A 25716-nucleotide genomic window follows, 5' to 3' on the forward strand; every position below is an offset into this window, starting at 1 on the left:
ATTAAATGAGACCGTAAATTGAGGCCAGTGTGAGGGATTGGTGTGAGGAGTTGAGTAATTTTGCCGTCCCAATTTTTAAAAAATTGACTTTGGAGCAGATGTTTAACTACGCATGTAGTACTAGTAGGAAATTGCTAATAGCCTTTATAACCGTTTGCAAAAGATTGTATCTTAAGTAAAGTCTTCCTAAATCATAGTCATCATAGTCATCATTAGTCATCCTAAAGATGACTATGCAGTCACTTCGACGAGGTAAGAATATGAGGGGGGTCTAAGGATACGGCCACTGTATCAGTTGCGCTTTAACACACAAAAACATATTTTAGGATGCCAAAACGTTTTTAAAAATTCATAACACTAGCCATGGCTGATAACCCAAAAGTTACTTACAGATAGTTAACTTTATTGATCACGTGCGAATCACATGGCAAAATATTACTTTTTCTGCGTGAGTGATACTGACTTCTTAAGTAACTTGAGAAAAAAATCGAAACACTGAGAGAAATTGGGCAAACTCAATTTAAAATTTTCTTCGAAAAACGTCATGGTTTGCAAAGGTTGGTATCGTAAGTATTGTTTACTTAGATAAATGTATGTACGGAGCGTTAGGTCACAGCAAGATCTACCTTTCCATATCTTTTCTGTTTTATCAATTCATTATTTTTTGTGAGCGATGTTAGTATCGAAGATTTCGTAAGTATTATAAATGTCGAACTGATTGTAATATTAGTAATTATTTTGATATGTAAGAGAGGAAGAAAAATTGTTTGAGTTAGATGTGGTATGTGTACATGCGTACATGTACACATACCAGTGTGTGTAGGTAAGAAAGTTAATCCTAGTACTGCAAGTTAGACTAGTTTTACAATCCTCGATATAGGTATTTCAGTGGTGTTATTGTCTTCACTTGTACGTACTGTATAGGTAAGACAAAAACAACAACAAAATTTGAAAAAAAGTAAACAAGAACTGACACTATAGAGCTGTGGATGTTCTTTATTCAGGTATTAATCACAACAAAATGGCGGAGTCCGTGAATGTAGGTTCATTAAACAAGGTGAGAAATCCCATATTTATCGTTGAGGTACACTTCATTTTAAGGGTCCAAAGGAGAATAGCTTCAACTCTGAATCCTGATAAACTGAAGCTGCGATTGATTAGCGGTGACCTACTGCGTAGATCCCCGCGCTGCCAAGGAAATTGAAAAAAGGGATAAAAAAGGAGAAAACGTCGCTCCACATGAAGTTGTGCCAGAAATGTAGTGTTAGAAACATCATGCCGTAAAAGTCTTATCAGGAAATGTCGCGTCTTAAAAGTCGTACTGCAAAAAGTTGTGCCGGAAATAGCTGTGTCGGAATAATTGTTCTCAAAGAGTTATTGCCGGAAAAAAAACATGACAGGAAATTGAGGGAATCTGTTGGAAAACTTGACGTGGTGAAAAAGGAACTTGATTAGAAATATTAGGTTGCATTTAAGCATTGTTATACCCAGTGGGTGCGGAGACGAATACGTGCAATGAAGTTACCCAATACTTTGAGACAGCAGTTTCTTGAGACAGCAGTTTCTTTAGGCAGCGCTTTTATGGTAGTGTTAACGTCAGAGAAAATAATTTCCACGTGATACCTAAAAATCCATTATGGCGGGTAAGGCATCTTTTATTCCGCCGGTTATAGAAGATAATCCCGATGGTTGGGGCCCTTGTGCCATTCCGACTGCTTTCAAAGACATACCATATCAGCCATTTTCTAAAGGAGATCGTCTCGGCAAGGTAAAATGAACACTTTTTGGGTTGAACTCGCTCGGAAATGCCACGTCGCTTTCTGATTTCAGTCCTTATTTAATACGCTCTAAAACAAATTTCTTTATTCAACGAATCAATTTGATTCCGGTATTAAGGGCTCCAGTCTCTTGTTTTCATGTTTTTATTCAAGGAAACGTTCTAAAAATAAGGGAAACTTTTCAAGTTAAGAAACACTTCAAATGATGAAAATTGCCTCGATTTCTTGTTGTTAAAACCATTCTTTCTTACTTGGAGACTTTTTTCCTGAATTGTGTGATCTTCTTTTCAGGAGATGTCAGTTCTTTTTCTAAATTCAACCACTGTGATCATATTTCTTAAGTATGGGATACGATATCTTAAACTGAGGATGATAATTGTAGGTTGAAGAATCCTGATTCAGCAGTGATGTAGGATAAGTAGGTAGATACGTGTGTATATCGAATTGCTCTGGTGGGATAAGAGTGTGACTGTACTTGGATTTAAAAAATGTACATTTGTTTTTAAGAAAATAGAAATAGAGTGTTGACTTGAAACTATCAGTGAAGTCAGCATCAATTATCAAAAATTTACTTTTAGAAACAGAGGGCAATTTAACAGTAGTATAAATAGCCATGTACATATAAGTGATTGTCAACAGGGTGTTTAGGTTAGGGACATGGTATGAGAGTCAGTGAGAGAGGAAAGGAAAGAAGAAATGTTTGTAGGGGAAGGGGTATCTTTTACTCAAAGAATGTGAACAAAGTCTCCTCTTATATTAAGTTGTGTTTTAAATTTAAGATATCTGACTGGACTGGTGGCACCTATCAAGATCGGAGATACATGAGTGAGTATTCCACTTTGCATAATACTTGTATTTTGTTTATGTGCAGCTTTTCATTCTTGTTACACCTCTGCACCCATCTGTCCCAGTGCTCTAAAGAAATCAATGTCAAGCTTGGGAAATTCAAGAAACATGTCTCAAGGGTAAAACTTTTCACTAAAATATTTTGTGGATGAAAAATTCTCAGTGAAACTCTTTATAGCTGAATAACAAACCTACTTTGGGTTCAAAGATGCTTGACATATTCAGTAATAGGAGTTTTGTCCATTTAGATAAATACCAGTCTCAGTTTGGAGCAGGAAATCAAATGTTCTCTTATTACCACGAGGAGGATGAATCATCTTTCCAGTTAGTGGACACCTCACGTCCACAGCGTCCCCTTTACCAGAGAAATAGGAACAGGTTTGGACAGGTAAGTAAATTTAAACATTGTATCCTTTCCAGAATGGTAAGGGATGAAAATATTCACCTGTGAGTTAGGAGAGAAAGACTGTTTTATCTTTCTTGAACAGTTTATAGACTTGATGTGAAATAAATTGAAAAGTTAGTGGAAGCTTACCATCCATAAATATTATAGGGTAAAATCCAGAAGCTTAATATTCATGGGAGGTACCTTTTATAATGCTTTACAAACAAGTCAATTATTGAGTGTTTTTTTTGGAATAATTGTAGAGAAACATGAGGAGGGACCAGCGAAACCAGCGATATCCAGCAGGGGGAATGCAAAGTCTGTCAAAGAACCAGAATCGGCAGAAATTCTCACGGAAGATGCAACGGAACTATGGACGTGGACAATGGCATGATAGAAAACCAGCTGTAAGTATTCATCGTCCTGGGTTTATTTATATAAGAAAATGAGAGCCTTGTGCATGATCTCTCTTTCTGAGAAACAAAGTAAAAGGAAGAGTAAAGAAAGGCTGCAGTCACTTATTTTGACTCTATTACATCAAACTTATTTAAGGAGTAATGTTACATGTCAAATATATATCAAATTTATGTAGACGAGTGTCTTCTCTGAAATATCCTCTCCTTTTAGCTTTGGGTTTTCCCATCACAATCTTAAGGTTCCTATGATGTAAAGAAGTACTGTACAGGACAGTGACTGTATTTACTCTACCATCTGATTCCTTAGAAACATTTGAAACCAACCTATAGATTAAGTGGAACACAATGTCTCATTGCTTATTCTAGAATATTCACAAAAGAGCACCTTCTGTAGCAGTTCGTGAGGAATGGAAAGTTTTGGAGGATGGTGAAATGGATTTTCCGCGACTTTCCAAGCTGAACCTGCCAAACGTAGAGGAACCTGAAGATTTGTGAGTATTAAAGACTTTCTATTGTCATTTACATGATTATGAAAGGACTATATGAAGGGTTTAAAGTAGGATTAACAATAAAGTTGTCATTAAATCCCTCCATTCCATCCTCAGGTATGAGTGTGGTAGTTTAGAGTTTTATGAAAAAAGTTATGATCGTGTGACAACAAAGAATGAGGTGCCTTTAGCTGGAGTGAATAGAATCTTCCACAAAGTTACAACTACAGATGACCCTATCATCAGGAAGGTATGTTTAAACCCAATGACCATTGGTTTTCAAGACAATGTGAACTTTATCAGCTTGGTGTAATGTACAATCTGTATAATTGAGATATGTCTGTTCATTGCAAGTTTGGCATGAATGCATAGTGTTGTATGGTTGTTACTATTTTAGCAAAAGCTGTAATTGTATAATTTTCTTTTCAGTTGCTTTCCAAGGGAAATGTTTTTGCTACTGATGCAATAATAGCTACACTCATGACTGCAACACGATCTGTTTACTCCTGGGATGTTGTAGTGCAGGTATTGTAAATGAATGAATTTAAACTATATAAAATTATACTTTAGGTACCAATTATCACAATGAAATGCTCTCCCAAGGAGACATGCTCAGCTTTTACAAAAAAACAAATAGCCCTATAATTATCATGAAAGAGTTCATTTGAGTAACAAGAAAACATTTAAATAACTTCCAATAAATCCTATTCAATTTTTATGGTATCCCCAGCCAAATGCATAACCACTGCATGGTCTTACATTTGGTTGATGTGTAACATGAATCATTGTGCAGTGTAGAATATACCTTGTCAGTTTTACTCAGTTTAAACAGTTACCTGTAAAAGTACTCAACTCATACTCAATTATACTTTTTAGGTGAAACTTAAATGAAATAATTCTGTTGTTTTACATAAGTTTATTCATTTCAATGGTCACAGACCACCAGGGGTACAATGCACAGCCTTGAGAGAATAACAGAAAGAGGTGTAATGCAATTCACATCAATAATTATTTTGATTGTAACTGCATAGTTTTTTGTCAGTTTCCTGATAGTTGTCAATTTTTTATAGCGAGTTGGATCAAAGTTGTTTTTCGACAAGAGAGATGATTCTGAATTTGGTAGGTTCCAAGTTGTAGAAAGTTGTTTTTATATGTTACCATGAATGATATAGCACAAATGAGATACAAAGAGTGCTGCAAAATACAATCACATAAATTTACTTGGAATGTACAACCTCTTGGTTTGATAAACTTAAGACTAGAATATTTCACAACAATGATGATTAAATTCTTGGGACTGTGTGAAGAGTGTTACCAGATGTGCTGTGTCTCTGTATGATAGAAAATAATCTAATTGTTGGACTCTCCCTGCTATCCATAACACACTTAAATCAAGATCACAGCTTCTTGATTGACACATTTTCTTAACAACCCCATTCTACAGACTGTCAATAAAAGGAACCACCATGTGCCCTATATTCTCTTTATGCCCTTTTTTCTTGTTGTTGTTGTCTTTTTTCTTCACATGACAGCATATAATGTAGTAATAAACTTACAGTCTGCACTTGGCTATGGTCTTTGAAAGTATTGTTTAAGTACCTGTTTCATGTACATTATCCACATCTTCTCCACCATAGGTTTTAAGTCTTTGGGGTTTGTTAGCATTTGCAGGTCCCCTCAGCCAAATGGATTGTGTACCATTGACTTCTCTGTATTTTTAGATTTACTAACAGTGAGTGAGACTGCACATGATGTGGCTTTTGATGAAGGAAATGGAATTAATTCTCCCACAAATCTTGGCCTTGAAGCAACATTCATCAATCAAAACTTCTCACAGCAGTGTCTGAAGAAAGGGCAAGACAAAAAAGTATTTCCCAACTCTAACCCATTTGTTACTGATGAGGATGAGGCACAAGTAGCGTCTGTAGCATACAGGTAGGTGTAGTTAATTTGACAGACAGATCAAGGATAGAGTTTAGCCATTTTAAATTAATATGCACATGTAAACTGGATTGGTTTTTCTTTCTTCTTATGGAGTACAGTACTTGCACATCTCTCTATCCTCATACAGCTACTCACTGCAAGGTTATCAATACTTGCAGTGATTACATATCTGAGGAATAACGAAGTCTGGATCTTTTCACATACCTGGGACCGTTACCAGCTGGGTGTGATGTATAATTCAGAGACATTTGATCATTATATTTGATAAAATACAGACATACTACATATAGACCTTGAGACAGGCCATTATGATAAAGACAAGCTAAAATTATCTTTACTAATGCCTACCATTGTACCATTAACATTGCCTAAAAGTCAAATCTTTTGATTTGTCTCAACAAAATTTGAATTTGAATAAATTAGACATGTTCATATTGCAATGTAAACAGTGATACACCAACTAGATCACTTTGCTGTTTTTTAAGCCAGGCAAATGTGACACATAGCAGGGCAGCTGGGATGTTTGAAGTGCTGAAAGTTTTCTCTTGCAAGACCTAGCGAAGGGGGGAGTCCTAATCCTGTTTCATGCACAAATGTTAGAGAAATTCACATGTCACATACATGTATATAAAAGGGAAAACTTTAAATGTCTTTTCTTGTGTACAAGCCCAGGTTGAAAACCTTGGTAAGATCTGGACAAGATCTTGGTGAAATCATGGCAAGATCTTTGATAAAATCTTGGCAAGACCTTTGGTAAGATCATGTAAGATCTTGGACAAGATCCTGCAAGAAGCTGCAGGATCTTGCTAAGATCTTGACAAGATCTTTCAATGATCTTGGAAAGATATTTTTAAGATCTTGCTAAGATCTTGACAAGATCTTTTAATGATCTTGTCAAGATCTTGGTTATGATCTAATCAAAATTTTTGTAAAATCATGCAGGATCATGGTAAGATCTTGACAAGATCTTACAACCCTTGCGAAATGGCTTTTGGAATTCCTAGGAATTCCTAGGATTTTCCTAGGAATTCCTAGGAATAAAGGTGTGAATTTTCACGGTAAATTCGGACTGGGAATTCCCAACCATAACAACTCTGGTTCTAAAAACCTAGAAATTCCTAGAAATTCCCAAAAATTCCCAGAAATTCCCAGAAATTCCAAGTTTATAGCCAACAGGACTTGGAATTGGACTTGGACAACTCTGGTTCTAAAAACCTAGAAATTCCTAGAAATTCCCAAAAATTCCCAGAAATTCCCAGAAATTCCAAGTTTATAGCCAACAGGACTTGGAATTCCTAGGAATTCCTAGGAATTCCTAGGAATTCCAACTCAGAGAACCGATGACTTTCCCTGAAAAGCTGTAAATCTAAAAAATTCCTAGGAATTTCTGGGAATTTCTGGGAATTTCTGGGAATTTTTGGGAATTTTTAGGAATGTTTAAGAATTACTGGGAATTTTAAGCAAAAATTTGAGGCTAATGATATAAAATAAATACTTTAAATTAAAAAAACCCAGCTAAAATTCAAGTATTCAATGAAATTTATTTAGAAGCTTAATTAAGGCTTACATGTAAAATATTTTTGATTAATTACTAACATCAATGTGTGGTAATATTAGGATGGAATTTGATTTATTTTTCTTTTCTTGAAAACTTCATACGGATTAATCCTCAATTACAGCTATTCATATAAAATAGTTCTAATCAATCATTAAATTTGGTTTGACACAAATTGTGAATAAAATCTGTTGATTCTCTTCCATAAAATACAATTTATCTTAAGTTATATTTATATAGTTATATTCTTGGGAGTGAAGGGGCTAATTACAGACAAATAAAATTGATTTTTTGATTAAAATCTTGTTGTAACTGTAACAATAAATTAGAATGAAGTTATCCTAAACTGCAAACTTAGCTGCTGTTTATACTGTTTGTATTTTTTTTCCTGGGCTCACAATGAGTTGGCCTTGAATGAGGTTGTCAACAAGAACCGTGACCATTTTGTATCTGGATTCCTTGACATCTGAATTTGAAAAAAAATAATATATTAAAATATGTATGTTTAAAGCTCAGACCAGGCTTTTAAGATGGCTATGAGGAAAAGGGCATTCATTGGATTCTCAAATTGAGAAATCTCTGTTATATTGAGTGACTTTTATATTGGAGTTAGTACATCTCTCTCATGGATTTTACTAAAAAAGGGCTGAATACATTGTTTTGTTTTTACCAAGGAGGGCTTCTCTATGTACTAAAGTTTGTTATGAATCTTGAATGTTCCCAAACGTGACTAGAGGAATCTTGAAACCTTACTGATAGGTTTATTTCATTGTAAAGCATAAGCTTAAGAAACTGCGGCATGCAAGTGACCGATTCGATTCTCAGAATTTTTCTAGTTTCAGTTGCGCCGAGCGTTATGTAAGCTTAATTCAACCCGCTACATCTATTCTTTTATAAGATTTTGATCACGTAACGAATATCGCAATTTTTACTCACCACAAACTTTCAAAATCGTAGCTTTAAAGATGGCCACTCGACCCTTGTTTGTACCAGTCCATATGTCAACTGTTGTCCCTTCTTTTAACTCCACGGCACCAACGACTTTCTTCTCTTTTACAACACTCACGCTATTCTCGTTTTCCCATTGAACCACAATAATAGCTATCTTTAGAAATGTTATATTAAGCAAAACAGTTGAGAAAAGCGATCAACCGATGAAAAGTACATTCAAAGATGAGCGCCAAATGGAGTCTTCTTTGTTTCCGATCACGGGCATGATCACGTGGATCTTTTAGGACTTGTCATTGGCTAGCAAAGTGAATCCGCTGGCTTGCCGATTGCAGTGTTAAGAGAAGCGCCCAACTTTATTCTGACTTCTCCGACCAGTTCTCTGCTTCTAGAAAATGGATAGCTTGGTGATATAAATAAAGATGTGAGCTCACTCTATGTAGAAATAATCGACAAGAATCGATCGTATTACAAATGCACGATTTGTGGCCGAAAGTTGTCAAGGAAACAAAGACTCAAAACTCACTTGAGTTGTGTTAATGGCAAAGGTGCGAAATAACACAAGCCAATCACAGTTTTGAATGCGACTACAAATCGTCTTTTACCCTCATATTTATAAAAGAAGGATACCACATTCGGAAGTATAAGAGATACATAGATGATCCCTGAGTGTACCAGTACCTAAATTTACACAGCTTTACCGTAGCAAGCGTTCAGCAACACGTTCCAACACCGCCATCTCGATTCCTCAGTCAGTCGTTTCCACTGAACTTAAAGCAGTATTGACAACAGATTAGAGTGCGTCTTACAAAGGAGAAACATTTGTACAAGAGACAGGAGTAGCTATATGCGATTACAGAGGTGCGTTGGAACTCTGGTCCACAAATAGTTATGCACTGCCCGAAGTATAAAACAATTTTGTTGATAGCTGACCGACAGAGAAGAACAACAAGTAAACTTAAGGGCTGTTATTATTGAAGTGTGACTAGCACTTTTCATTTTTATATAAAGAAGGACTTGTAATTTGCACCAAAAATAAAAAGATGTAATATTTTTTTGGGAGATCCAGTGATTGGGACATTTAAGAAATTAAGTTATGAAAGGAAACTTGGTTGGTACTTCTCACTACTAACAAGTCTTGTTGACAAATATTTTCAGATCAGAGTTTCAAATAAAGTAAATTGAAGACGTCATATAAAAGGTGTTTTTCCTCAAAGGGAACATTGACTACCTCTGTCTTGTCTGCATGCCAAATGTTTGCAGTGTGTGGATGATCCACAAGTATTGGAACTCTTACAAAAATGTTTTGTAAGAATAAAAACAGTAAAACAAATTACAGCAATTAGTCATGAAAATAGAGCAAAAAAACTGAAAAAAAAGCAGCAACAACAATCATGAAAAAAGAAAGATTAATTAGGTGTTGAATTTGTTTGTCTACAGCATGAAATTTCTACTAAAAGTATTGTCAAGAGAATTCGATTTGCAAGGGAATGATCTTGGCAAGATTTTTTACTATCTTACATGGTAAGATCTTAGCAAGATCTTTCAGTGGTCTCAACTTGCCAAGATCTTGGCAAGATCCTTCTAAGATAAAGATCTTGACAAGATCATCCAAGATCTTTCATGATCATAAAAGATCTTAACAAGGTTCTCAACCTGGGAGGTTTCAGGGAAATCTTTAAGTTTCATGTAATGAAAGAAAAATTCATGAGTCACATATATTCAGGGAGGCAAATATTGCCTTACACTGGTTCATGAATTTATGAATCAGGCTGGCCTTTCTGTAAAATTCATGCTTTAGTTTTGGCCTTAATGACATGACAAGTATAAACCCCTTTGCCAATCTCCTAGTGTCTTGTGTCAGTTGATTATATTGTTTCTTTTTCATTCTCTCTCTGAGGATATTCTACCCATTCTTAAGGGTTTCCATTGTGTCTCTTGGTGATGTGTACACTGTAACAAGTGCTTTTGGCTCTGAAGTGTCATGCAGGGAAACAAATTTCATGGATTTGTTTGACCTACTTATGTTCTGTTTTAAAAAGCCCTAAGTGATAATTTCATTGAACATTTATTTGATTTTGCTTCTTGAAATCAACCCTTTCACCAGTAGTTTCCTTACTGTCTGTCATACATTCTTTTCATGTTATTTTTGAGAATCTGGTATTGGAGTCACCATCATCCCCTGACTTATTGGTATTTTTCTTTATTTCCACCACTTCTTTGCTTGATATTGTATTCTCATTGTAAGGATAAATTATGTTCTGGTCACTCAGGTATCGCAAATGGAACCTGGGCGATGGAATTGAGCTGATTGTGAGATGTGAACATGATGCTGTAATGCTGGGACCAAATGGAGAAGAAGCGTACATCAATATCAAGACATTGAATGAATGGGATCCAAGGGTTAGTGGTTAATAACTGCACCTGTACCTACCCTGTAGCACAATTCACTTAATTAAGTGAAGAATTCGTAAGGAGATGTAATCATTGTTGATAAGGTAGCATTTAATGATGTAAGAGTAGTTTGGGAACTTTAATCAATGAGCAATCAAAAACAGACCTTTAATTGGCTGATTATCTGGTAAAGACTTTATTTTGTTCAAAACATTGACTAAGCGTTTGTTCACATGGAGGTGGGGGACCCCAGTTAGGTAAGGTAACCCACCTAGGTGGAGTAACCTGCCTGTCCGTATAATTTCTTATTTTATATTGATCATGTTTACATGATAGTTGGGGTGACCTGCCTAGGCAGGTTGCCCGGTCTGCCAAGTAGGGTAACACTGTTAGCTGGGATGACAATTTGCCACGTAAACATGTAAAGGTGGGGTAACCGCCTAGCTGGGGTTATGTTCATGGCAAAAAGCTCAAAAGTGAAACATGTTTGTTTTAAAACTTAGTACATTTCCTAGCCATCTCATAGCAGGAATCACCATAAACCACAACGGACACACAAGGAGTATAAAGTGTTCACATTTTGGAATATTTAGCATTGTAAATCGACCATATTTGGTTTCCCAAACTATTCCATATAATGTATTAAGTCAATGGTTCCTCATGAAACCAAACACCGCTTAACAATGCATGATGCTTTCATGAATAAATACATATGTGTCTAAGAGTTAATCTTTCATCTTTTTCGAGATGTGAACTTGGGATGCCTTTCCGCAAATTCCTTAATTGCAAACGCAACAACAACCTCAACACCCCAGGGTTGTATGATTGCATGTAAATGCATTTTGTCTTTTGACCACGGCTAGGCAGGTTACCTCACCTCCTAATACTCATCTTTTTCAACTTAAGAAAAAATCTCTGAGGCACTGAGTATGGAAAGCAAACATAACAGAAAACTTATCATGCAACTCCTCAAAGACCACTTAGGCCACTGACACCAATATTTCATCAATGTTTGGCAATGGATAACCATAATTACTCACAATAAATATATAAATAGATGATCATTGATTATCAATATTAATTGATGTTGATGTGCTTTTATTATCCATTAACATCAATTCACTGATTATTATCATTATGGGATAATTTTTCAGTTAATTTTACTGAGAATGGAGAAGAAACCTCAAAGTTAGGTTACTTAGAATTATATCCTTTTTCTTTGCATTGCAGTGTGATAACACTGATTTCTACATGTACTAGTGACATAAACATAATCACTAGTAGTTTTCCTGTAGATATACCAAAACTGTTCCATGGGTTAGATTCTTTCATTGTTATTGAATTACATTGTACTCTGTGTATTATATATTTCTCAGTTCAAGTTAGCAAGCTGTGATTTAAAGTCATCTTTATCATTAAAATCTCATAAGTTTATCACTGTTTGTTCTGTTATTGTTGTTCTGTTGTTTTGTTAATATTTTCTCTGAATAGTGTCAAATTGTACTACTGACTGAGCAATGATTTAAAATTGGCAGGCAATTGGTGTAGATTGGCGTCAGAAGCTGGATTCTCAGCGTGGTGCTGTACTAGCAACAGCATTAAGAAACAACAGCTGCAAATTGGCAAAGTGGACTGCTAGTTCCATACTAGCTGGATCAGAATATCTCAAACTAGGGTAAGACAAAGCCTTAACTGTAAGGAACAAGGATAATTGTTTGTTTGTATAGTGAATGTTTATTGAGAAATCAGACTCGACCAGGTCTTAAACAAGGTTTAAGTTACTTGGTGCCTGCATATTCTTCTTATTAATTATTTTTTTCAATCCCTAATGTTGCTTTATTGAGGGAATCATTAACCCTTATGATTATGATAACCCCACCATAAATCAATAAGTCACCTGGAAAGCAATAATGAAATCGCCAGTGACAGAAACAGAGTTTACCACTGATCTTGGTACATGTACATGAAGACATTTTTCATTTTATGTAAGGTAAATTGATTCAACTATGTATTATGCTAAATAGTTTGTTCATTTCAGTCTGGAAGTTTATATTTTCAAGTTTCTTTTATTTGGGGGGGGGGGGGGAGAAATACTTGCAAGAATCTTGTCAAGGGGTGAGGGGGTTAAAAGAGGCTTTGGAGACCCTCTTAATTTCATTCTTTACTACTCCCTCTTAAGAGGAGAAGCTTTTTCTCATATCCTGAACAGCCACTGGTTATTGAGCCCAAGTTAAAGGTCCTAGTTTATCTGAATGTTTGCTAACTGTTTCACTCTAAATTGTTTGAGCCCAGGAGTAACGTTCATCCTAATAATAAGTAAATTCTATGTCTTCATCCTCATATTGTGCACAACTAATGTTAACAGCATGCCGTAGCTGATCATTCAGTGTCAAAAATTAAGATCTTCTTTTTAAGGCAATCAATTCTTCTGTTTACTCTTAGTCACATGATGACTCCAGCTGAGATTTTTCCAAAGTTATTCATTGTAACCAATAGCAGTGCTTTTGAAGACTGTTTTCTGCACCCCATGATCTCCCAGATCATTGTTAGTCTGTTATTCAGAGTGTTATGAATTTTGCGAGGTAGCTTTAACAATTTAACCGAGTACTTTTTAAAATTCTCTTTCCTGTCCTATCAGGTATGTGTCTCGCGTAAATTTCATGGATTCTTCAAAGCATTCGATCCTTGGTACACAACAATTCCGTCCTAAGGAGTTTGCAACTCAGATAGCCCTCAACATGGATAATGCCTGGGGAATACTGAGATGTATCATTGACACCTGCATGAAATTAAATGACGGAAAGTACCTCATACTAAAAGACCCCCTAAAGGTAACTTCATGTCCATCATTGTACAGTGCTACTGTATTATTAAAATGCAGGCAGAATCCACGCTGGTGAAGTTAACGTCTTTACCATATATAGCCTGTTCTTATGTTATTCCTCGGATGGTACACGTCACAAACGGTTATTCAGTTGTGGTGATCATAAATTCGAGGGAAATCAATTCTGGATCCTTTCGCTATCCATGACAGTTTTCAGACATGGTTTGATATCGAATCCAGAAACAGGTCTTGTAGTGCTGTTTCATCCATTTATTTTTTTTTTTCTGTTTCTTCAGTTATCTTATATTCGCACTTCGACTTAGCTACCAACACAAGACTTTTCCAACTGAGTTGATCGTTTGGCCTTCCTCTATGAAACAAACATTGAAATTAAAAAAATCTTTCAGCCTGGTAATTGTGCCAACTGAGGGAATTGTTGCAAGTTAAAGTGTTGCCATTAGCTTTAGCAGGCTTGGTCAGATCAGGGGGTCGCATATAAGAACAAAATAGGAATTTAGTCGAAATCGAAGTGGAAGTCTTCTTCAAAGGGGTATTCAAAGTCGTAGTCGAAGCCCCGAAATCACCAAGTTCTCAACGCCTGGGCGTTGATCCTTGCTTGTGTCAGTCTATCACAAGAGCGTTACTGTGGATATCTCCATACCCCCGTCACCTCGAACCTTTTGGCGGGCCTTCGACACTTGCATTACATTGTATTTTGCATTGCTGATTATGTTCCTCCTTGAATTTTAAGGGTGTGGTGAGAATATACGACATTCCTGATAATACGTTTGAATCAAGCGGCGAAGAGGACGACGATGAGGAGGAAGAGGAGGACGACGATAAAGGTGCGTTGAATATTCCGTTTGAGATGCTAAATTATTTGGCACGTTATAGGTGGTTATTTTCCATAAACATAAGATGTTATTAGCCTTGAGATTGAAAAAAATAGATGACCTTTAGTCACCTGAAAACCAAACAAACTCCTGCTGTTTTTTTCTTTTAAGTGCATTTCACCTATAGCGGACACTTTTTCTGCTTAAATGATGTTATCTTCGTCGGAAGGTCTGTGGAAGGACGTCTTGTGAATGGACTGGCGAAGATTGTACATTAATTACCCTTTCGCATTAATAATCTCTTTTCGTTTGCAGATGGAGAGGAAAAGAACTGAAAGAAGACATTTGCGACCTTAACATTGTGCAAATTTGGAGACCAACACGGTCATATCTTCTTTATGTTGTTACTCAATTTTTTAAACTAATTTTTATTTGGCCCTTCTCCTCCTTTCTCTTACCGTCCCTTTTTTCTTACTAAGAAAAGGGGGTTGGTTTGAATAAGCTGCTGGCTTCTTGTGACTTGACTCGTTTTCATCACGGACCAAACATAGTAAGAGAAAGTATAAATGTTTAGTGTCTGAATAGACAAACTGGATTGTTTAATTTTTCTTAATGTTGCTCTAACTAAGGGAGGCATCGTGCCTCTGAACTAAGGTGTTCATTTGTCACTTTACTCTATTGTTTATTTTACCGTTCTTTGAAGTGAGAAAGTTAATTCTTGGAATTCTTGGTTTTCAATTCAATGCTAGTAATATACGGGGACATATGAGGTCACATGTTCGTTCTCAGTAAACAGATTATCTGCTTGAAGATGTATTTGTTATGTGTCAACGTGCGCTTGTATTTTGCAGTGAAATTTTTAAAGGCATACTTAGGCGTCAGTCTTTACAAAGTAGCCCAGGGGGGGTTAACAAGCGGGAGAAGCTAGCTTGAGTTAAAAAAAGGTCGTTCTGCTATAACCTCAACCCCCTCAAGCCCCCCCTCCACCCAATTTCTGCTCTCAACTGTGGTTTACATTTAGAAAATAGAGATAAGAATGTTCAAACTCGTCAGTCATATATCAATTGCTTGTGATAAAACTCAATCGTTAGTGCTAAAATATCAATCGCTTGTGATAAAACCCAATCGTTAGTGCTAAAATATCAATCGCTCGTGATAAAACCCAATCGTTAGTGCTAAAATATCAATCGCCAGTGCTAAAACTCAATTGTTAGTGCTAAAATATCAATTGCTTGTGATAAAACTCAATCGTTAGTGCTAAAATATCAATCGCTTGTGATAAAACTCAATCGTTAGTGCTAAAATATCAATCGCTCGTGATAAAACCCAATCGTTAGTGCTAAAATATCAATCGCCAGTGCTAAAAGTTAATTGTTAGTGCTAAAATATCAATCGCTCGTGATAAAACCCAATTGTTAGTGCTAAAATATCAATCGCTTGTGCTAAAACTCAATTGTTAGTGCTAAAATATCAATCGCTCGTGATAAAACTCAGTAGTTAGTGCTAAAATATCAATCGCTCGTGATAAAACTCAATCGTTAGTGCTAAAATTTCAATCGCTAATGATAAAACTCGATCGTTAGAGTTGAAATATCAAGTACTTGCGATAAAACTCAATCGACCCAGTCTACCGAAGACACATCCAACCGTCCAACAAGGCTAGGTTATGCGGAATATTTCCTAATTTTTGGAGGATGCTAAAAAAAATCCCTGTGGAGTTATGACCGCGGTTTTTGCTCCCTACGATGGCAGTTCACTTCGATTAAGTCAGCCAGAATACCAACAGAAGGCGTTACAACACTTGCGGTACCAGATGTCCGGGACATTCTCTCCATTACATTTACTGCTCATCCTCTTCATGCGGCTGCATCTGGTTCGACTTCTGGTTGGATGTCCTGGGCGAGATTAAGTATAAGATTCAATGCGCGAGATAGTGGAAAAAGATCGGAGATTTGAAACCCATACGTTTCTTAGATTGGTGCTGGCAGGCTCCTAAAAGATGGCTCTCTGATAATAAAGCAAGAGTCTAACAATTTACGAACCTTAACTGAAAACATTTATATTATTAGGGTGCTTACTGACGAAAACTTCCCTCGTGTTGTATATTTCGAGTGCTTTTAAACTTTTAGACTGCAGCGTAGCCAGGATTTGTTAAAGGGGGGGGGGGGGGGGGGCTGTTAAATGATCGTCCCGCAACGGCTTTTCTGAGGCGTACTTGCCTAGGCTACAGGAAAACGACCGACAGTTACAAGATTAACATCGCATTTACAAATATCCTTGTTATTAAGCTATCATTCTATGTTATTATGTATCACGATACGGGGTTTTGGTTTATGATATCAATTTTCATCTATGTAAGCCGACTTGACATTACTTATGTCATCAGAGTAGTCCACAAATTACATTCTTGAAAGAGCTTTCTTTGATGAGATGTTTCGTAGGCCAAAACCGACCATATGATCCTGCTTAACTGTATCAGTCCATCATAGGGAAAAGTCTTCAGTCCGTTCCCAAGAAGGTCTGATTGTCTTACAACAGTTCCATCTCAAAAAAACTATCGTGTCGATTACTGAAATCACAGGCGGCCCAAGCTTCAGCTGTGAGATGATCATTTTACGCAATAACGGTCATGGCGGAATTATAAGAGTTTGTATGGGCATATTTACGACCGCCCTCAGGAATAAAAAAAAATACGTCAAATTCTCAAAAAAAATACCTCACCTCGCTTCCACAGCGTATTGCTTGTTATCTGACCGCTTACTTTGATGAAAAGAGCCCATTTGAGCGAGTTGTTCATTTCGAGGTTTTCAACGTACATAAGAAAAGCCCAAGGCTAAACACTCCATTTCCGAACGCCTGATCCGAGAAGCGAAAAATCCAAGCTCAAAATGATAGGGCGGCCACAAATCCAACACAGAATCCAAGCACACATAATGTAGTTTCATTTCAATTCACTACAAACTCAATCTTCCCCGTGCAACCGACGCTTAGCCGCGGTTTGCTTCAAAAATTTCCAGTTTAGAGGTTTCTAACAGCCCGCGACCACATCAACCTTGACACACGACCGTTGAAACCCTACCTCCTTTTCAAACTGAGCCTCGCCGGGGACCACACCGTCCGTTATTATCAATAAATTGTTTTAGAACCACGGGTTCCCTCAGGTCAGATAACAAGCACTACGCTGTGGAAGCGAGGTGAGGTATTTTTTTTGAGAATTTGACGTATTTTTTTATTCCTTAGAGCGCTCGTAAATATTCCCATACAAACTCTTAAAATTCCGCCATGACCGTTATTGCGTAAGATGATCATCTCACAGCTGGAGCTTGGGCCGCCTGTGCTGAAATTGACAAACGTCATTATCTGGTGGGCACTACCTAAATGTTTTTTATGATTATTAAAATTTTTGAAATTGTCTCAGTTCTCAGTTCATTATTTCGTTTTAATTCATTTCGTTACTTTCTTCTCAGGATTATATGTTTGTCTTGTCGATTCAGCTGAAACGGCTGACCGCCGGCACACACTTATGACGTACACGCCGAAAGCGAAGAAGCAGGGTGATGAGTGATAGTTAAGATTCATGAGACCCTCAGAGAGATGACCTTTGTTGAACAGCTGACTTGATTTATCAAACAAAGGATCAATTTATTTGATTATTTCAGTCCCTTAACTGAGCAGATTTTTCGAACAAAAAGCGGAGCATGTGATTCCACATGGAAAGAGCGCTTACTAGAAAAGAAGGAAAAAACCAAGGCAGGCACGATCAGGAAGGAAGAAACTATTGAATAGCATACCGCAAGATGAGTGGAAGGAACATGTCGAAACGCAGATCATGGAAAGAGCTTTAAAGAACACACAAAGCTGGCCGAAAGTCATTTGTGACCAACACTGACGTCAAACTTCGTCAAAGTCCATCTTCACACAAAGATATTTCTTCCAAAAATTATTTGCAAGGTAAGGCAGTTCTAACTATATTTAAGATCAAGATCTGTTCATAACCCTATCACTTTTTCTGTAGAACCAAAATTCTAAGGACAATAATATAGACACAACGTAAATCACATCAGCATGAACAACTCTCTTCCTCGATAACATTTCATAATTATTGAAATTTGATAAAATAAGGGCTTAATTTAACAGTTTAATTAATCTCAAATAGATTGAATCTTTGAAAAAAGGCGAATAGATCGGCAGAGAAAAAGTAACTCGAGTGAACTAAAGCTATTAGTCACGAGTTATGCAACAGAAAGCACTATCATCGAGCCTATCATCTAATCTCAAATTAAATAATTATATTCAGATCAATCGATCAACAGTAAGTGTAGATCACAAAGTAATGCTGCATACAATGTAATCGATTCTGTAGAGACGAGCCAAAGCTATATTTCATGTTTATGGCTACCTTCCGGGTCTTATGTTTCAGTATGAATTATGGAATATGTTTTGTTTTGGTATTAGGGGTAATCTGTATAAGCTGACGGAACTTGCCAAGTTTTGTCGGATAGGTAATAACGCATGCCAGTATTACTTTGTCAGGTGTAATGATTTATTTTACTATTTGCAGGTATCAGCATTTGATATTTGCATTGTAACGCAAACAGCAAGGCCTGCAATGATTTTGTCACTCTTAAACATATGTTCAATATTGGGAATGGGTAAAGAATAAGCGCGAGAAGTGGGTAGGAAAATTTCAAGATCCAACACATTCTTTTTGCGTTGACGTAACACGCTTGCTAACTTTCCAACTATGGTTTCAAAATGGGTGAAAATGTATTTAAAGAAACGGATTGTTGTAGCTCTTCTCTGAATGGTCATTATCAAGAAGGTTTGACAACAATTTTGCACACACACACACACACACACACACGCACACGCAAAAAAAAAAAAAAAAAAAAACAAAAACTTGTGTTTAAAAGTAAACAAATATGAAGAAGGGTCGACTCTGAGGGCTTATGGGGTCGTAAAAGGTTCTAGGCTCCTAGAATACGAATTTACGCATTGTTTTTCTCCCTAGCATTAGGTGAATGATATCCCTTATGATACCAGGAATAGAGGTTGGGGTTCTTTTAAAGGGGAAGCAGTTCTTGGCTGGAGCTCAATTATCTAACCTAAACATCACTTTGATACGCGTTGGAAATGTAAAATCGCATTTTTAAGATACGGTGAAATATTAAAAAAGAATAGTACGGCAATTCAAGAATGAGCCTGAAGCTGTACACCCGCTCAAAAAATAAAAACGGCCCATAACATTAATTGAGGCCATAGATTGCATCTAGTTTTGAATCATGGCTGAATTAGAAGTTTTGGTGAGCGTACGCTCACCATACAAAGACCCGGGTGCTAAATACCGTCAAGAGGTTCGAACAGTAAGTTAGTTTGCATATATGACTAATGATGCACTCGCTGTTAACCGGGCTAGGTTACTGAGGGAGTCTACAGCGAAAAGTCTGAATTGGTCATGATACTCACGGGCATAGGTCTGGAAGCAAATTTTCTTCATCGTCAGTAGGGTTGCAAGTTGTCAACATTATGCAAAGTGAGTTGAGTGTGTTAGTTGCTAAAGTCGTGGTCACAAGGAAACTATTTCACGTTGCAGACAGATCGTTTTGAATGCTAAATCAAGCAAGATCACATTATTAGCAGGAGGTTTGCTTCACAGTCTCTATAGTAAGTTTGTTTTTTCACCGGGCACACATATAACATGTGTCGTCACTGTGTACGACGGTGTAAGCTATTCAGTGATCGAGGAAGTTAGGCATTCGAGGAGTAAAATGGCCGATCGTTGTCTGTATATCTTTTTTCGGTCTTGACCTTTTCAAACCAAGAATGTTTTTAAGTCACAGTTGAGTGCTTCTGCAATTCTGAAATTTAAGAAAAAAATTGCAAACGGAAAGTTCAACTTGGACAAGTTAGCATGCACCGCAAAATTGATTGAGCCATAAACTGCTAAAGTGATGCACCATCTCATAGGAGAGCTGTGGACTTCTGTTTAGAAGATGTTTAGCTAGTACGAGACATGGAAAACATCCATATTAATTCTGTTTATTTTCCTGCAAGAGAAAATGCAAAATTTTGGCGACCACGCGCTTACCCAATTAATCCGTTAAATTTGAAGGTAGGAAACTAAACTGAAGCAATTTTAATGAACGTATTTGTCTTACGACATCTTTATACTGAGCCCTGTGTAATGTGATGTTTCGGTTCTCATCGCTTCTCTACTGTCGCCCTCGGAAACAACGTTGGTATTGGTACGTTCAAATGCAAACGCAGGCCTGGAGGAGAACCGTGGTCTCATTTTATCCAGTCCATTGTAACATCTGTGATGAAGTTTTTAGACCTCATCACCTATCATGTGTATTCAGTATAAGGAAGAATATTTGAAATTCCGGCTTCTCTGAATGACCTGCACCATAGCTTGCTCGTCTCAACAAATTTTGGTTTTATGATGCCTATTACCTTACCGGTATTCATACAAATTACCTCACAAATTTTTGACAGACACCGTCAGCTAAATGCGAGTTTACATACGCAACAAGAGGTCCTTTATACGATCACTAATTAGCTGCCTTTTTTGCGACGAGGTGTAAATAGACGTCAGGAAGTAAGCCGTCATCGTCACGATTTAAAGGAGCGTGGGCGGAGTTAATATGCCAAGCTTCCAAACAAAGGCGCTAGTGGTAACGCCGATTAGTGGTGATAATTTTAGACTTGTCCCATCCAATTGTATGGTTAGTTAGGCATGTGTGCTCCGATGAAGCTGAATTTTCTTTTTTGCAAGAGAAAACCACTCTTTGATGCTCTTTCAAACGTGTACCAAACTGACGTTTGGTCTGTCCGATGCATTCGTTCTCACAGTCATTGCAAGGAATAGAATAAATGGCGTCGGTTCGTTGTTCTTTCGAGACAGGATCCTTAGGTTTGGCAGAAATATGCCCTAAAGTCTGAAAAGGTTTTTGAGCAACTTTAACGTTGTGGCTATTCAAAATTCTCTTGATGGCTTCCGTAACACCCCGAATGTAAGGAATAACAGCAAAACCAGTCGCTGGTTCCCTTTCATCAGGAGTGCTACTCGTTATAACTGGTTTTTAGCAGTTGCGGAGAAAAGTTTTTGCATAGCCATTCGCCCTTAAGACATCGGAAACATATTTCCTCTCCTCAGCCTTCGAATCGAGAAAACAAGTTGTGATTTCGATTAGTTGTGAGCGTCTAGTTTTTGAAAAAAAAAGAATGAAGTTTTTCTCTCATGGAACCTTTTTTATAGTTGCCCATCGCGCGTTAGGCTTAAATGAGTAATCGCACCCTAATCAGGTTCAAAGTAATTTCAATATTTTTATGAGTAAGTGGCCGTATGTAGAAATACTTATCGACTGATAGGGAGGAACCAACGGGAAAATGTTTGGCCCTCGGTCATTACGCAAGAACATCGTTGCGCTCGCTCTTTGAGTAAAGACCTCGCGCCTAATATTTCCTGTCTGGTCCTCCCACTCAGCCTGTATTGTAACAGGACACTCTAAGAGTTTGCCAATCCAAACCGAAGTAGTCACTTAGAAATTTTCCCTTTACTTTAGCAGAGCAAAATCATCATTATGTCTGAATCTGAGTCAATTTTTCACGATGTGACCGTCATTGGGGCTGGTTGGTCAGGGTTAATGGCGTGTAAGTACATGCTGGAGTTTGGACTGACTGTTGCCACGTTAGAGAAACGTTCAGAGGTAGGTGGGTTGTGGTGTTTCTCAGAGGACCCTAACATTGTCACAGTCATGCAGACTACAAGAACGACTTCATCATCATCCGTGACAGAAATGTCAGATTTTCCAATGCCGGAGGAGATTGGATGCTTTCCCAAGCACGCAGACATCTTCGCCTACTTGAAATCCTACTGTGACGAGTTTAAGTTGTGGCCTCACATTCGACTGGATCACGGAGTGAAGTCAGTAGAGAAGAGAGACAACCTGTGGCGAGTTGAATGCGAGAACGGCAGCGTGTTCACCAGCAAATTCTTGATAATTTGCACAGGCTGTGTACAGAAGCCTAATCGAGTTCTGGAACAGACTCTCCTTAAAGATTTCGCTGGCAAAATCTACCACAGCTCTGAGCTCAAGTCATTTGTCCCTGAGCATAAAGGCAAACGAGTGATGGTAATTGGTGGAGGCGAGACTGCCAGTGACGTGGTTGAAGAATGGTGTGACAACGTAGATCGCCTTATTTGGAGTATACCACGTGGAATGCATTTCTTCCGTAAGTTTGCAAAGATTCTGCCGAACCGACAGCCCCAAGTCCTGGACAAGGCTTCATCTCGTGCAATGAAATTCGTCGCTCCTTTCACAAAGGGAAAACCAGGTAATCCCAGTAACTAATATGTCATCTTTTGAGTTTAGATTTTCTTTCTTGAGTTTACAGAGATCAAAGTTTGTGCATTTATTTCTTTTCATGGGTCATTTTGCTGAAAGCACGACTATAATAACGTAGGATTAATGTGAATTTGTTATTTGATTATATATCAGTGTTAACAGATTTACTTCTTGCATTTTGTTTGATCTTCATTCACCTTTCTTTTTCTCGCTTTCTCCTCTTTCCTTGTCCCTATTTTCTGGAGGGGTATCCTCCCTGTCGCTCTAGTGACCATTGAAAAACACAACGTAATGTTATCTTAACTCCTCAAAATTATCGGGGATGTTTCAGGTGATCGTTTTTTAGTCGGTTCGTCCCACTATTTGGCTCCCAATAATGTTAGTTCTCCTTCCCTTGCAGGGCTGGCGTGGGTATGTAAGTGGACGTCAAACGGTTCACTACTCGCCTATCAAGGCCATGGTATATCCGAGTGGAAAAATGACACCAAATTTTTTCAGTGTTTCGTCAACAAAAATGGTCATGTGCTTGATATGGTTGACTACAACCGTTGTATTCCAAAAGGCGCAATTGAGAGCGTGAAGGGTAACGAAGTACATTTCTGTGACGGCACAGAAGAAGAGGTTGATATTATCATTCAGTGCACAGGTTATAAGGCAGAATTTCCCATGCTCCCCGCGGAAATAAAGACGGTTCCTCTCACCCACAACTACAAGTATCTGTTCAACGTCGAGGACCCGACATTGGCTTTCATCGGATATGTTCGGCCAGTGCTCGGATCGTTGATCACTTTGGCTGAGATTCAATCGTTTTTTAGCGCGAAAGTTTTCTCGGGACTGTGTGAGCTTCCTTCCCGAGATGAAAGGCAGAGAATAGCTGTGAAAGACAAGTTATTTTGGGACGACTACTTTAAAGATTCCTCCCGTAGACTTTCTACCTTGGTGGAAGCCTACACTTACGGAGATGACATCGCTAGGTTATGCGGAATATTCCCTGATTTCTGGACAATGTTCAAAAGAAATCCGCGTCAAGCAATAACGGCGATATGCGCTCCATACGATAGCTGTTCATTTCGCTTAAATCAGCCAGAATACCGAGAAAAGGCGTTACAGCACCTGCGGTACCAGATGTCTGGGACTTTCTCTCCAATACATTTACTGCTCATCCTCTTCATGCGGCTGATCTGGTTCGACTTCTGGCTGGATGTCCTGGGCGAAATCAAGTACAAGATCCAGTGCGCAGGATGGTGGAAAAAGATAAGAGATTGTCGACCCATTCGTTTCTTAGATTGGTGCTGGCAGGCTCCTAAGAGATGGCTCTTTGATAATAAAACAAGAGCCTGACAAAGTACAACTCATCACTCAATAATAACCAGTGCTCGTAACCGAGAGTGGTACTTATATTTTTCAATTATTCATCAAGACTCTATCAACGTCACCCAAGATGTAATAATTTCCTTATTCACAGGGTAAGGAGAGTGCTTAGAATTTGTCCTTGTGGTACTCTCCTTCGGAGCCGTCGTTTGGTCTCGTCGCGCAACGTTCTTTTCCCGACCGACAGCTTCTTAAACCAGATGCACATTCCTTTCCCAATTGTAGTTAATAAGGTTGCGGTTGATAGTTTTTCGATCTAGCCGCGCGAAGACTTCTTCTCTAGTCACAGCTCGTTTCTTGTCAGGTAACCAAGTTTTCGGCCGATCACCAGCGGATAGTCTGTAAATTTAAATTAGGTGGGGGAGAGAATGTTGCACGACGAGACCAAGGGGGGTTTATGATGGTTTTGTTTTTATATCCAGACAAGTTTCAGTCTCTAAACATTAATCCGTGGAAACTCGATAAGGACAAGAGAGACAAGATGCTGAATATAAACGATCTGGACATTGCGAACACGGAACTAATCAAATTATTAGGAGTTCACATAGATGATAATCTCAATTTTACTGAGCATATTAGCAAATTATGTACTAAGGCAAGCCAGAAAGTCGGAGTACTCTCTTGTCTTCAAAACTTAATACCCTGCAAGGTTAAGCCACTACTGTATAAATCTGTTATACTTCCCTATTTAACTTACTGCCATTTAACTTGGCATTTTTGCAAGTCATCCCACAAAAGGAAGCTAGAAGGAATACAAGAAAGAGCCCTAAGGGTGATATATAAATCCCACTCTGACCCATATGAAGAACTTTTACGACGTGCTGATATACCTTCTTTATATAACAGACGGCTTCAAGATATCACTACACCTATGTACAAAGTTAAACATGGTCTCGTACCTTATTGCGTTTCCGATATATTTGTCTGCAATAGTTCTACACACTCGCTGCTTAATGGTGACTTCGTATTACCACGTTTTAGAACTACACGATACGGCGAACACTCTTTTAGATATCTTGGGTCTTTCTTATGGTCAAAACTTACCGTAAATCAGAGGAATTCCCCCAGTTTACCCGTTTTTATTAAAAAGATAAGAAAAAATTGGATCTTACGGACATTTTAACCAACGACAGCAATTGCTGTAATCTTTGTAACCACTAGAATAAGTACCATATATATAAGTACCATATATATAAGTATAATATAATACCACATAATATAAGTATCATATGTTAATTAGTATTACTATTTTATTGGTGTTCCCAATTAGTCCATCTAGGCTAAAGACATTGACACTTAAATAAAGGTTTTACTTACTCACTTACTTAATTATATGCTTTACTTCGCTTCGTGATAAGTTTAGAAAACTTGGACCACCCTCTCAACTAATCAGATGCTGCCAAACTGACAACAATGGTAACTTGGTCATTCGCGATTTCCTGTGCTTCAGTCAGTTGGCTTGTTTCTAATCTGAATATAGTGATTCCTTGGGACCTTCTCATTCACTCTAATGGATCGCTGTGACTCTACTTCCGGTTTTACGGCACTCTATCGAAATGCATGGTCTATTTTGTTTGGAGTCTATC

At 37.7% G+C, this 25716-nt stretch overlaps 2 protein-coding genes across 6 annotated transcripts; both read left to right on the forward strand.

The window, feature by feature from the left end:
• The first annotated feature begins 1628 nt into the window (after nucleotides 1-1628).
• LOC131785052 (eukaryotic translation initiation factor 3 subunit D-like) lies at nucleotides 1629-15221 on the forward strand. Its single transcript, XM_059101899.2, has 14 exons — nucleotides 1629-1768; nucleotides 2558-2603; nucleotides 2873-3012; nucleotides 3273-3416; nucleotides 3792-3916; nucleotides 4031-4163; nucleotides 4343-4438; nucleotides 4984-5032; nucleotides 5635-5848; nucleotides 10634-10763; nucleotides 12290-12429; nucleotides 13393-13585; nucleotides 14330-14423; nucleotides 14727-15221. The coding sequence occupies exons 1-14, from the start codon at nucleotides 1637-1639 to the stop codon at nucleotides 14744-14746; spliced, it is 1656 nt and encodes a 551-aa protein (XP_058957882.1). The 5' UTR covers nucleotides 1629-1636; the 3' UTR covers nucleotides 14747-15221.
• A 2625-nt stretch (nucleotides 15222-17846) lies between these two features.
• LOC131785065 (4-hydroxybenzoate brominase (decarboxylating)) lies at nucleotides 17847-25436 on the forward strand. 5 transcript variants are annotated; one of them, XM_059101912.2, is made up of 3 exons: nucleotides 17847-18362; nucleotides 21977-22748; nucleotides 23160-25436. In XM_059101912.2, exons 2-3 carry the CDS (start codon nucleotides 21995-21997, stop codon nucleotides 24098-24100), a joined length of 1695 nt encoding a protein of 564 aa, XP_058957895.1. In that variant the 5' UTR covers nucleotides 17847-18362; nucleotides 21977-21994; the 3' UTR covers nucleotides 24101-25436. The 5 variants fall into 5 exon arrangements, with proteins under 5 accessions (XP_058957895.1, XP_058957896.1, XP_058957897.1 ...); XM_059101913.2 differs by having other exon boundaries at nucleotides 21980-22748; XM_059101914.2 differs by lacking the exon at nucleotides 17847-18362 and adding an exon at nucleotides 19714-19944.
• The last annotated feature ends 280 nt before the right edge of the window (nucleotides 25437-25716 follow it).

The sequence above is a fragment of the Pocillopora verrucosa genome, chromosome 8 (genome assembly GCF_036669915.1).
Source record: "Pocillopora verrucosa isolate sample1 chromosome 8, ASM3666991v2, whole genome shotgun sequence".
Taxonomy (NCBI): domain Eukaryota; kingdom Metazoa; phylum Cnidaria; class Anthozoa; order Scleractinia; family Pocilloporidae; genus Pocillopora; species Pocillopora verrucosa.

Coding starts and splice junctions, on each gene's coding strand:
- LOC131785065 (XM_059101912.2), top strand. CDS start 21,995: ATGTCTGAATCTGAGTCAATTTTTCACGATGTGACCGTCATTGGGGCT. Junction 22,749..23,159: donor TTTCACAAAGGGAAAACCAG/GTAATCCCAGTA, acceptor CTTCCCTTGCAG/GGCTGGCGTGGGTATGTAAG.
- LOC131785052 (XM_059101899.2), top strand. CDS start 1,637: ATGGCGGGTAAGGCATCTTTTATTCCGCCGGTTATAGAAGATAATCCC. Junction 4,439..4,983: donor CCTGGGATGTTGTAGTGCAG/GTATTGTAAATG, acceptor AATTTTTTATAG/CGAGTTGGATCAAAGTTGTT. Junction 13,586..14,329: donor TACTAAAAGACCCCCTAAAG/GTAACTTCATGT, acceptor TTGAATTTTAAG/GGTGTGGTGAGAATATACGA.